Source organism: Chiloscyllium plagiosum, chromosome 6 (genome assembly GCF_004010195.1).
Source record: "Chiloscyllium plagiosum isolate BGI_BamShark_2017 chromosome 6, ASM401019v2, whole genome shotgun sequence".
In the NCBI taxonomy this organism is placed as follows: domain Eukaryota; kingdom Metazoa; phylum Chordata; class Chondrichthyes; order Orectolobiformes; family Hemiscylliidae; genus Chiloscyllium; species Chiloscyllium plagiosum.
In genome coordinates, this window is record NC_057715.1 from 119,102,202 (window position 1) to 119,115,988 (window position 13,787).

General features: G+C 42.5%; 1 protein-coding gene across 1 annotated transcript in view; it reads right to left on the reverse strand.

Annotated features, from left to right (window-relative positions):
* Window positions 1-13,787, reverse strand: part of ilk (integrin-linked kinase) — a 61,264-nt gene that overhangs the window by 19,527 nt on the left and 27,950 nt on the right. Inside the window, exons 3-6 of the mRNA XM_043692734.1 lie at window positions 12,142-12,307; window positions 9,287-9,382; window positions 7,021-7,117; window positions 2,590-2,673 (exon numbers count right to left, since the gene is read on the reverse strand). Of these exons, the coding sequence (XP_043548669.1) occupies window positions 2,590-2,673; window positions 7,021-7,117; window positions 9,287-9,382; window positions 12,142-12,307 (443 nt within the window). The remainder of the gene's footprint in view (window positions 1-2,589; window positions 2,674-7,020; window positions 7,118-9,286; window positions 9,383-12,141; window positions 12,308-13,787) is intronic.

The following is a 13,787-nucleotide window of genomic DNA, read 5'->3' on the forward strand; positions in this document are numbered from 1 at the left end:
GGGCTAGTGTAGGTTAGGTGGGCTTGGATCAGCGCAACATCGAGGGCCAAAGGGCCTGTACTGCGCTGTATTTTCTATGTTCTATGTCCCAGTACCTAACCATACTATGGAGTGAGAGTCCACCCCCTACCTCTGGCTCCATCCAATATAGCCATTGAAGCTGATACATCTCAACATTTCAAAGAGCAAAGGGGCTGGTGTGATTCAATGCTGAGCGTTTGGCATTTCAAGTAACAAGCAACCCACTTGAATAAAGGGGAAACTGGAGATGTAGGATTTCCAAAAGACATTTGACAAGGTGCCACATCAGAGGTTATTACATAAAATGAGAGCTCATGCACATGATAACATAGCAGCATGGATTGAAGATTGGTTTACAGAATAGACAGCAGCCATAAAGTTAGCAGGGGGTGGTAGTGGAGTGGTAATGTTATTGGACTGGTAATGTTATTGGACTAGTGATCCAGACAAGGGTTCAAACCTCCCACCCCCACGGTAGATGGTAAAAACTGAATTCAATGAAAATCTTGAATAAAAAGCTGACCTCATGATGACCATGTGGTCAACACTCTCAAATTTCATCTGGTTCACTAACATCCTTTAGGGAAGCAAACTTGCTGTTCTTACCCAGACTGATCTACATCTGACTCCAGAGCCACTCTCACTGCCCTCTGGGCAATGAGGGATGGATAACAAATGCTGGCCTTGCAACTGATGCAACACACTGTGAACAAATACTTTAAATATTTGTTTTAATTATTTAAACTGTCATTTTTGAGTAGGCAGGATGCAATTATTGGAATGTCACAGGATCAGTGCCGGGATCTCAATTATTTACAATGATTTGAAAGGATGGCTGTTAAATTCACTGATGGTACAAAGATAGGAGAGTACTTAGTGAAGAGAAGTCTGCAAAGGGATTAGAGACAGATTAACTGGGTGGACAATAACATGGCAGATGGAGTATAATGTGGGAAAATGTGAATGTGTTCACTTCGGCAGGAAGAATAGAGGAGCAGCAAATTATGTTGTAACTTTTACACTGCAAGAGATTGCAGAACTTGTAGATACAGAGGGATCTGGGTGTTTTGGAACAGGAATCACAAAATGTGATCACGGAGTGACTAGGAAGGTAAATGGCATGTGGTTAGTTAGTGCAAAAGGAATGGAATATCCATGTACATTGCTACTGTTGTACAAAGCATTGGTGAGACCATACCTTCAACACAATGCAGTTTGCACATCAAACTTTAAGAAAGGACACCATTGTATTTGAAATAGTTTAGAGGTTTACTCGACTGATTCCTGGGATGGCTTGTTTTTGTTAAAATTGAGGCTTGGAATGTGAGAGTCACTGGCTGGGTACTTTTTCACATTGTCAGTTAGATATCAGGGTTGTCATTGTACTGGAATAGCTTGCTAAGGGTGTGACAAATGTTGGAGCATGAGTCGTCAGTACTTTGGCCAGAATGGCATCAGAACACATAGCCTTTGCAGTATCCAGTCTCCACTATTTCTTGATATCACATGGAGTGTTTCGAATTGGCTGAAAACTATCCATCTATGATGCTGGGGACTTCTGGGGGAAGCTGAGATGAAACATCCACTCATCACTTCGATCTGAAGACTGTGGTGAATGTTTCATCTTATCTTTTGCACTATGTGCTGGTGACCCCCATCATCGAGAATAGGGCCATTTATGGAAGCTCCTCTTCCAATTTAATTGTTTACCATCATTCACTACTGGATGTGGCAGGACTGCAGAGCTTAGATCTGACCAACTGTCGTGGGACTGCTTAGCTCTATCATTTGCTGCTTAGAGCAACAGTACTAGTAACAGAAAACTGCAATTCAGCCCCTTGAACCCGCTTTGCCATTAGATACAATCCTGGCTGATCTCATCTCGGCCTCAATCCCACTTTCCTGCCTGCTCCCCACAACCCATTATTACTTTAAAAATCTGCCTATCTCCTCTTTAAATTTACACAATGTCTCAGATTTCACCGGACTCCAGGCCAGTGAATTCAACACATTCAGAACCCTTCGGGGAGAAGAAATTTCTCATCTCTTTTTTAAAATCTGCTATCTATCCAATGCTATTAAAAATGCCCTTCCCCTAGTTTAGACCCTTAACTTCTGCTCTTAAAATGGAAAGTCTACAAGTTTTCTTATGAGAAATGGTTGGACAGGTTCAGCCTGTGTCCACTGCAGTTTAGAAGAATCAGAGTATGCTTCCCTTTGTGGGAGAGACAAGAACTAGTGAAATCAGTTTCAAAATAATAGATCTTCTATTTAAGATGAGAGTTTTTTTTCTTTCTGAGGGTTTTTAAGTCTGAGCAATTCTCTTCCTCAAATGATGGATTTGGGTCCCTGAATATTTTTAAGATAGACTTAGATAGATTCTTGAGTAACAAGGGAGTCAAAGAGGTTCAGGAATAGGTGAGAAAGTAGAGTTCAAGTCATGATCTTGTCACTTGATCTTTTCTTATCTGATTATTCCCATGCTTCTCAATTGCTCTTGGCTCAGATACAATCAATCATAAATTCCATCATGATCAATTCTGAATAAAAGCTAGAGGGTTCACTGACGGGGGCGAGTGCGAGTTGTCCCTTTCCAGAAAGTGTCCTTGTAGGGTACTTTTGTCAGACTCTGGCCCAGCTTCTCTGCATGTTCTGTGATGGAAAAAAGACAAAAAGAGTGTTAAAAGTGAGATGAACAACAATAAAAGAGCATTCACACAAGTTGGAGCCTCTCAAACCCTGTATCGTACAGTTCAAATTGATCCCAGTCTCTGACACCAACTTAACACAGGATAGAATGAGAAAGCTCCATGTACAAGAAGGAAGGTATGTGGACCACTGCACTGAACCACGCATGGTCAGCAGTCACAGGGAGATCACATTAGTTCACTTGATTCAAAATGAGCAGATTCTGTAATTTCTATCTACAAATAAAAACATTCCACTCCACAACATCTCAGTTCTCTGCCTCTACCACATTCTTTTTGGTTAATTAATTTTTCTGAATGATGAATTCAAGAAATGAAGACATCCAACAAGAACATAGGATCGGGAGGGTCCATTCATCCCTTGAGTTTGTCCAACTTTACAATTAAGATGATAGCTGCTGTGTACCTAAACATCACCTACACACTTACCCTCAAGCTTCGAATCCACATCACCCAATAAATTTGATTAGTTTCAGTTCTGCCCAAAGCCAGCATCTTTTTGGGGGAGAGAACAGTGGATCCTCACTCACTTGATGTCAAGTAGTTTCTCACATCATCCCTGAAGAGCCTGACTCTAAAGCAAATGCTCTGTCTCCTCATTCCCAGATGAAATCATTTCTACATATGTTTGGAGGTGTTATTATACACAGAGACCAAATGGGGCTTGAACCCAGGCCTCCTAGACCTGAGGTAGATACACTGCCACCATGCCACAACAGCCCTCTTAAGAAATCATGTTTTCCACTTCTACATCAGTTCTACTGCTATTAAACCATTTAATTAGTTTAAATGATTCAATTAGATCACCCCTCAATCTTGTCAATATCCCATACAACCTGATCTCGGGACATTCTGGTGTAAATGCACTGTGTTTTTCAAGGTCGATGTATCCTTTCTGAGGTGTATTAATGCCAGGTGGCACAGAACCGGAGCATTATTCAATCGTAGCATAGCTTCTGTGGGTTTTATTTGTTCATGACATGTTCTTTGAAAAAGTCAGAATTTGTTACTCACCCCTAATTTCCCCTTGAAATATATAGTTTGCCCTCAGTTCCTAGCTTCCCTGACGAGTCTAACATCTTCTCCGCATCCTCTCTGTCTCGGCCTCTGTAAGTTTCAATTAAATCCCCCCATATCCTTCTAAACTCCACTGAGTACAGACCCAGGGTCCTAACTGTTCCTCATGACAAGTTCTTCATTTCTGGGATCATTCTTGTAAGCCTCCTCAGCGGCCTCCTCCAAGGCCAGCACATCCTTTCTTAGATAGTGCGCCCGTAACTGCTCATAACATTCCAACTGTGGTCTGTCTGGAGCCTTATACGATCTGAGAGGACATCTCTGTTCTTGTATTCTAGCCCTCTTGAAATGAATGCTAGTTTCCTGGTCACCATCACTGAGACTAGCTTTTTAATTCAATTTAAATTCCACCAGCTTCCATGGTGGGATTCAAACTTTGAGCATTAGCCTAGGTATCTGGATGATTAGTCAAGTGATATTATCACTACATCACGTTCTTACATGATTGCCAGCTGTATGAATGCCTCAAACATGTCACAAATCTTATCTCTGTATGCATTTACTCCCAAAGACTCAAATCTCACAGGTCAAGGTTGATTCTAAATGCAATCTAACCAGTTGTGCCCAAATCCCAGGACCAGATTAAACATTGCAATGGGAAAAATTAGCTCAGAAAATGTGGCAAAACATGATATCACTGAGTCAAGTCATACAGACAGAAATCACATGCAGAGGTAAGAATTGTAACTTATTTGAGACAATTATTTAAGAGGCATTTAAATGGATATTTAGAGAGACAGGGAATACCGGGATACAGATCAGGTGCAAACAGCTGGGATGAGTTCAGATGGTCAGTGCTGATGTGGCAGGCTGAAGGGCTTATTCCTGTGTTGTACTATTCTTTGTTCCTGACAGGCTGACAATACAGGAAGATATAGTGGTAACATTACTAGACTCATCATCCCAAAGATCCAGGCTGATGGTTATGGATTTAGGTTCTGTTCCCAGCAATGGCAGCTGGTGGAACTAAAATTCAACTAATGAAAGTGGAAATAAATGCAAGTCACCATAATTGTGACAGTAAAACTTATCAGTTGTTGTAAAAACCCATATGTTCCACTATTGCCCTTTGGGAAGAAGTCCACTATTCTTTGTACCTTTGAGGTAACTTGTACACTTGCATACCAACGAGTCGCTTTGCACGGAAAAAGGGTTTTGATTGGGGTCAGAGTTCCCAGGGTTTTGATAGGCATCAGAGTCCCCAGGGTATTACAAGGGGCTCGAGTCCCCTTGAGAAGTAAAGTGAGGAAGGGGTTAAGGTCCCCTGGAAAAAGGAGTTTAGATTCCTCCAGTGGTGAGATTTGAGGCTCTGGAGCAAAAAAAAAGTTAGAAACCAGGAACTTCAAAGGAAAACACTTAAACAGAATTTGGTACTTTTGAAAGTTATCGCCTTTGTCCTCCACACCTCCCCTTTGAAGTACTTTTAGGGCAACCGGCAAAAAAGTGAATCCAGTCCGCTCGGATTCCAACAGTAAAGTACATTAACCACCGGGGAGGCTTTATCCGGGTTTTTTGTTGTGGGAGTCTCAGTTTCTGGGCAGTGGACTCAACTCGGTGAGTCTTTCTTCTGGGGGAAGAGAGTGGCTTAAACTGTGACACCATGTGGTCCGCTGTGAGGATTTTCTTTTCTTCAATAAATGCAATTTCATCAAGAGGATGCGGAAAAAAAGACAAGTAGTGCTGAAATTAAGATTGCACTAATACTTGGATCGAAAAAGGAAGTTTCAATATAAATTGTGCCATGCTGAGAGTGTTTGATCATTAAATATTTTGGTTTGTTAAAATCCTAGTTCAGAAAATCCTTTCAAGTAACTCTTTTGCCTTGTTTGAATAAAGATCTCAAATCAATGTGTTTTGTGGGCTATGTTTTTACATTTAAATTGTACAACATTATGTCCTTTTAAAAATTATCAAACTTGCAACCTTAAAACAAACTGATTGAGGGCTTCGAGCCCCTGATTTGTTTGAAATTTTACAGTGCCGGTTAAAATTAAAACAAATGGGTCAGTGGTCATGATTTACCCAGATGAGAGTAATGTATTAAAATATCTTTGCTGCTGTGTTTTTAATGCAGTGTTCACAAAAAGAAGACTGCATTTTAATTTTGATGTTTTGTTAAGATTTTAGAGAATATTAGAACTTGGAGCCAAGCTGTTTCAGTTCTGTCAGTTACTGTTAAGAATTCAGTGCCCCCCTTCATATTGCAAATTCAAAGAATGCTGATCTCTATCAAAGTTGTCACTGTAATTCTGACTGTTTTATTTGGCAAGTTTCATTTGGAGAACATATTTTAATATATTCTGCATTTGTTTCCCATGAATAGCTGAGATTTAAATCTGAACTGAAACTGCCTCTTCAATGACTTAAGCACAGGAAACATTTTGTTATTTTCTATGCCCCCACCAACCTACCCTCCATTCCCAGCACTTTCCCATGCCACCACAACAGCTGTAAAACCAATGCTCACACCTCCCCCCTCACCCTTGTCCAATGCCCCAAAGGATCGTTCCATATCCAGTACAGATTTTCCTGCACATCCACCCACCTTATCTACTGTGTCCATTGCTCTCGATGTGGTCTCCTCTACATTGGGGAGATAGGATGCCAACTCGTGGAACGTTTCAGCGAACATCTCTGAGACACATGCACTAAACAACCCCATTGCCCTGTGGCTGACCACTTCAACACCCCCTCCCACTCCACCAAGGACATGCAAGTCCTGGGCCCCCTCCACAGCCAAATCCTCAGCACCCGATGACTAGAGGAAGAACACCTCATCTTCCACCTTGGGACCCTCCAACCACATGGCATCAACATAAACTTTGCTAGTTTCCTCATCTCCCCTCCCCCCACCTCATCCCAGATCCAACCCTCTAACTTGGCACTGCCCTCTTCACCTGCCCATCTTCTATCCCACCTATGTGCTCCAACCCTCCCCACCAACTTATCACAATCACCTCCCACCTGTATTCACCCCCACTCAACTCCCAGCCTCTGATTTATCTCTCAGCCTCCTGTCCCCCCACATTCCTAATGAAGGGCTCCTCAGATGCTGCGTGACCTGCTGATTTCCAGGGGAGGGCCAGGAGCCAAAGGGTTGAATCTGAAAGGGTGGGTGGTTTATAAACAGCTGTGTACAGCAAAACCACAGTCACTTTGTAAATTTTACCGGAACCTCCACCATGTAATGAGTTGGATAAAGCAGTATACATACCCTTCAGTATCTCCCGTAAGTGCGCCTTTCCTTTGTCCAATGGGGTCTCTCCATACTTACTGCAGATGCTAACAAGGGCTCCACTGAGCACCAGATCCTGAAAGGAAAGAGACCAGATTGACTACACACACATCTCCTGCTTCACAGATCCCGTGTACAGTATATTAAGGAATTATGTTGGAAGTTCACCACACAGTCCAGGCAGGCTCTCTTCACATTGCCAACAAGATCTATTCATTCTGACATTTCCCATTATCTTTGGTGACATTACATTTTCAATGTTCAATGTGAATCTCAGGCCAAAAGTATACATAACAGGAAATTAAGTCTGTTAATGGAGATTTTACAGTTTCGTGATATGCTTCAAGTGAGGAGAGGCCAGGACACTCAAGACAGAACGGATTCCTATTTTAAATCTGGTATTCTGCCTTGTCACTTAATTTCTGCCTGGTAAATTCCATAACAAGAGCTACCTTTATAAACCATGTAACCAAGCCCTTCTGGCACTGATGATACTGTGACCTTCACATTGGTGGGAGAGTGTAGTTACAGGGTGACCAGTTGACAGAATGACCGAAAAATGTTACCAGGAACTGCACATAGAGTCATATAGCACAGAAACAAACCCTTCAATCCAACCAGTCAGTGCCAAACATAATCCCAAACTAAACTTAGTCCCACCTGCCTGCTCCTGGCCCATATCCCTACAAACCTTCCCTATTCATGTACTTATCCAAATGTCTTTTAAATATTGTAACTGTGTCCACACCCACCACTTCCTCACAAAGTGCAACCCATACGTGAACCACCAGTTTTTTAAAAAAAAAGTATTTGTCCCTCCTGTATTTTTTAAAATCTCTCTCCTCTCACCTTAAAAATGTGCCATAGTCTTGAAATCCCCTATGCCAGGGAAAAGGCACCTACCATTAACTCTATCTATACTCTTCAGGGTTTTATAAACCCCTATAAGGTCAGCTTTCAGCCTCCTATGCTCCAGTGAAAAAAGTCCAGCCCCGTCCAGCCTTTCTTTATAACTCAAACCTTTACACAGTGGATGGTTCACAACATCTTGGTAACCCTCGACTGAACACTCTCTGGCTTAATACTATCCACAATCCAGTATATAGCAACATATGTTGACATTGTTAAAAATCACACAACACCAGGTTATAGTCCAACCAGGTTATAGGTTAGGATTGAGTCCTCCACTACCACCTGATGAAGGAGCGACACTCCGAAAGCTCGTGTGCTTCCAATTAAACCTGTTGGACTATAACCTGGTGTTGTGTGATTTTTAACTTTGTATACCCCAGTCTAACACCAGCATCTCCTAATTATGTTGACATGGTATGTGTTACAGGCTAGAATCTAATCCAAGTGTTTACATAGAATACTACATAGCCAGGTTATAGGAAGTGTTTGGACGGATATGGGCTGGGTGCTGGCAGGTGGGACTAGATTGGGTTGGGATATCTGATCGGCATGGACAGGTTGGAACAAAGGGTCTGTTTCCATACCGTACATCTCTATGACTCTAGGAGTGAATTAACAGCTGAGCACCCAAGCGAAAGCTCAGTCAGAGCAGTGTGATTGTGCATTGTTTCACAAGAATTTCAGGAACTGGAATGCCTATCTGAGGCAGATGGAATGTTGGTTGCATTGGTGACCAGGAAATTTCCACTTCTGTGGGCTAATGATAACACTGCCAAAACAATTGATCCTTGCCCAATCAACAAAGTGCTCCCACTGGTAGAAGAGTTGCGAAACAGAGGACATCCATATAAGATGATAAGATAGAAGAACTGACGATGACATAAAGAAAAAAGATCCCAGCGAGTGGTTAGGGTTTGGAATGTACTGTCTGAGACTGTAGGGGGAGACAGGTTTAATTGAGACATTCAAACAGGAATTAGAAAAGAATCTGAACAGGAATTGATGGGAATGAACAGATTTAATGGGAATAGTTACGGAAATGGGACTTGCTGAAGTGCCCTGCAGTGAGACAGCATAGGCTGGAGCAGCCAAATGTAATCCCCATACTTCCAAGTGTTTCGAGAAACCTCACACCCATCAGTATCTCACTGACAACACAGGAAGTGCAAATGCAACCTGATGAGCAAATCTTGGCACCAATCTACGCGCATTGTGCAGTCCATGTTGGTCACAACATTTTAGTCGTACTGTAGATAGGCTAACCTTTGATCCGTGTAAAAACCGATCATTGGTGTGTGTCAGAAATGGTGAACACAGTGTGACAAGCTCTTACCTCGGCCACCTTATCATGACCCCAGAAACAAGCGTAGTGCAGTGGTGTGTTTCCATGTTCATTCACTGCGCTGACATCTGCTTTGCACTGGATAAGCTGTGGAGACAAATGCAGATGGTGATTCACCTGGACTTGACACAGACCCAACAAGATGGTGAGATGTATAGACTAGATAGAGGGGACATGCCTTAAAGTGTGTGTGCTTGGTTTCCCTCTGCATATCAATACGCTACCTTGAGGCCTAGTGATGATCGTAAGAGCCTAAGATGTGGGAATGTAATCACTTGGCCCATCGAGTTATGGCTGGTATGTTTCTCAAACCCATTCTCCTGCCTTCTCCCTGTAACCTTTGATCCCCTTATTAATCAATCATGTAACCATTGTCAATTGGCATAAAAATCCATATGGTTCTCTAAAATCTTTTTCAGAAGGAAATCTACCTTCCTGACCTGGTCTGGCCTACACGTGACTCCAAACTCACAGCAATGGGGCTGACTCTCAACTGCTCTCTGGGCAAATAAGGGATGGGCAAGAAATGCTGGCCTAGTCAGCAACGCCTTCAAGCCTCAGCAATATTTGTGAACAGACATTCAGCCAGGGCAAGCAGAAAAAAGCAAAAATAAATCTTGCATTCAAATTAGGAGCATGCAACTATGAACAAATAAAGCACAGGCATGCAAACACACAAACTGACCCATGGAGATCAGTAACGGGAACCCTGGCTGACATATTTCCTACTCTTACTCTTGGGAACATTGAGTGCAATTTGAACAACTTCACACAACCTCCTCTGCTTAACTCCACAAATTCAACCAAGGTGAGGCATGGAACACAAACCACCCTGTCACCTTTCACCCAGGTCAGTGTTGAGTGGGGTCCTGCAGGGCTCTGTTCTTGGGCCTCTGCTCTTTGTAGTTTTTATAAATGATTTGGATGAGGCGGTTGAGGGGTGGGTTAGTAAAGTTGCAGATGACACAAAGGTTGGAGGTGTCGTCAATAGTATCGAGGGCTACTGCAGGCTGCAGCTCGACATAGACAGGATGCAGAGCTGGGCTGAGAAATGGCAGATGGAGTTCAACCTGGATTAATGCAAAGTGATGCATTTTGGAAGGTCAAACTCGAATGCTGAATATAGAATTAAAGACAGGATTCTTGGCAGTGTGGAGGAACAGAGGGATCTTGGTGTTCAAGTGCATAGATCCCTCAAAGTTGCCACCCAACTTGTTCAAAAAGCAGATGGTGTTTTGGCTTTCATTAACAGGGGGATCGAGTTTAAGAGCCACGAGGTTTTGCTGCATCTCTACAAGTCCCTGGTGAGACCACACTTGGAATATTGTGTCCAGTTCTGGTCACCCTACTATAGGAAAGATACAAAGGCTTTGGAGAGGGTGCTAAGAAGGTTTACCAGGATGCTGCCTGCACTGGAGGGCTTGGCTTTTGAAGAAAGGTTGAATAAGCTCGGAATTTTCTCTCTGGAGGGAAGGAGGAAGAGAGGAGACCTGATCGAGGTGTACAAAATAATGAGAGGAATAGATAGAGTCAATAGCCAGAGACTTTTCCTCAGGGCAGGATTGACTGGCACGAGACGTCATAGTTTGAAGATATTAGGAGGAAGGTATAAAGGAGACGTCAGAGGGAGGTTCTTTACGCAAGGAATGCATTGCCAGCGGTGGTGGTGGAAGCAGAGTCATTGGAGACATTTATGCGACTGCTGGACATGCACATGGATAGCAGTGAGTTGAGGGGTGCATAGGTTAAGTCACTATATTTTACATTAGGATTAAATCTCAGCACAACATTGTGGGCCAAAGGGCCTGTTCTGTACTGTACATTTCTATGTTCTATTCCTTTCGCTCTCCCTACTCTGTCCCTTCCTGTCCACTCCACTCCGTTCCCTCCTGTTCTAAGAGTAACCCAATTAGAACATTACAGCACAGTACAGGCCCTTCAGCCCTCGATGTTGCACCTAATTATGGAACAAATGCACAGGGAAAAGTACTGAAGTGGAAATGTCAAGTTTAAAGTTAGGAACTGAGCAATGTGGGGATGGGAAAATAGGTGGGGTTAAAGGACATGGGGGATTCAAGAATGTGCATATGAGGATCTACAATCTAGAATTAGATTGTCAGGAGTAATCATTTCTATGCATGCTTTTATTAACCACAAAATGGCTTCCTAATACAAACTAACATAACAAAATGGTTTTAGCTTTCAAATTAACAGTGTGTTTAAAATGGCTTCAGGCTGCATTCCTGCATTGTTGAGCTAATTGAATCAAAGATAAAGCAGAACTATGGACCCTTCACAGCATGGAAATTAACTAAGCCTGATCGGACATTACTAACTATTTTGGTTAACCTTGAAATGCAGGTGGGAAGAGATAAACATGCAGTAAACAGCTTTGTTTTCCAAAAAGTATTATTGGGTTAACCTGCTGCCCATTATGTCATTTATTATGTTTTATTGGATTTACTCTGTCATTAAGACTGTACTATTTCTTAAGAAACATTTCAAAAAAATTGCCTTTGTTCTAAGTGAATTGGCGCAGTTTCTTCAAGGAACACCGGAGCTGTTAACCTCTGTGTTGCTGGACAAACCTGTGCCCGGCGTCAAGAATAAAGTGCTATACTTGCTGAAACAGACCGTATTCCTGTGATTATTTGACCGATCGCGGAACCGAGAGACACCTCTTGGAGGGTAAAGATCTTCACGTATAGGGAGATAGGTGGAGTTTGTGGGAAGGGGAAAGGTGTTTGTTAAAAAGAGGTTGAGAATTATGTTTGATTCTTAAAGATCAGAGAGCTCTGGAGCCTGCGAAACAGAATAGCTCCGACTGGCCCTGGAAACGTTCCTACCTTCTGTACAATGTCACGGTGTCCATGGCTGGCAGCAAGGTGAAGTGGTGTATCATCACCTCGATTCATCACGTTGATCCGAGCTCCGCGCATTATCAACATGTCGACAACATTGGATCGTCCCTCACGGCAGGCCCAGTGGAGAGGACTGAAGCCATGGTCATCTCTGCAAAACAGTAACATCACCAGTCAGACAGTAGCCAATGTAGTGACAGTGCCACGTGGTGGAGTAAAAGACACACCATTAGTTATTGAGCATGTCAGGATCACACTCAAGATTGGTTCAGTAACTGATTGTCAGCTGGCACCAGATAAATGATCTACCAATAGCTGCAGGATTTGGGTGAGAATTCTCCTGGGTCAGTTGTATCAAACAGGGATTTTTTAAAAAAACGTTTATGGGATGAGAGTGCTACTGGCTAGACCAGCATTTACTGCCTGTCCATTGTTACCCAGAGAGTAGTTACAAGTCATCCACACTGTCTGGAGTCACATAGGAACAGCAGTCAGCCATTGAGCCTCTTGAGCTGTTCAGCCATTCAATGAGATCATGGTTGATTTATGGCCTAACTCCATTTCCGTGCCTTTGACCCAAATCCCTTTGCTAAACAAAAAATTATCCATCTTAGATTTAAAATTAACAACTAATCTCACATCAACTGCTATTTGTTTATGGAAGAGAGTTCCAAATCTCTACCACTCTTTCGGTGATGAAGTGCTTCCTAACATCTCTCCTGAATGATCTGGCCCTAATTTTTAGTTTATGCCTCCAAGTTCTAGAACCTCTCCTCATAATGTAACCCCTGAAGTCCAGGTGTCATTCTTGTAAACTTACGCTGTAATCCCTCCAAGGTCAATATATCCTTCTGAAAGTATGGTGCCCAGATCTGCTCTCAGTACTCCAAGTAGCTCCAACCACATTTTTGCATAACTGCAGCATACCAAGTGCATCCTTATATTCCAGTCCTCTAGATATCAATGCCAGCATTTCACTAGCTTTCTTGATTGTTTTCTGCACCGCTTCATGGTACTTTAAAGATCCATGCACCCGAACTCCCAATTCTCTTTGGACATCCACCACACTTATCTTCATACCCCAAGAAATTACATCCACCACACGTACCTTCACACCCCGAGAAATTACATCCACTGCATTTATCTTCATACCCCAAGATTTTACATCCACCGCACTTAACTTCATACTTTGAGAAATTTCACCCACTGCATTTAACTTCATACCCCTAGAAATTACATCCACTGCATTTACCTTCACACCTGAGAAATTATATCCACTGCATTTACCTTCACACCTGAGAAATTACATCCACCGCATTTACCTTCACACCTGAGAAATTACATCCACTGCATTTACCACAGTCATTGAGAACATTCCCATTCCGGTCTTCAATGGATCAGTAGTGCTCCTGACCACCCGCTTTTCCTTTACGTAACTATAAAATATCTTCTTAGTGATTTTGATGGCCCTTGCAAGTTTCCTTTCATAATCCCTTTTAGTAGATGTTATAAGCTACTTGGACATGTAGGCCAGATTAGGTAAGGATGGCAGATTTCCTTCCGTAAAGGACATCACAAAACCAGATGGGTTTTATACAATAACTGACAATGGTTACGTGATCCCTATTAGA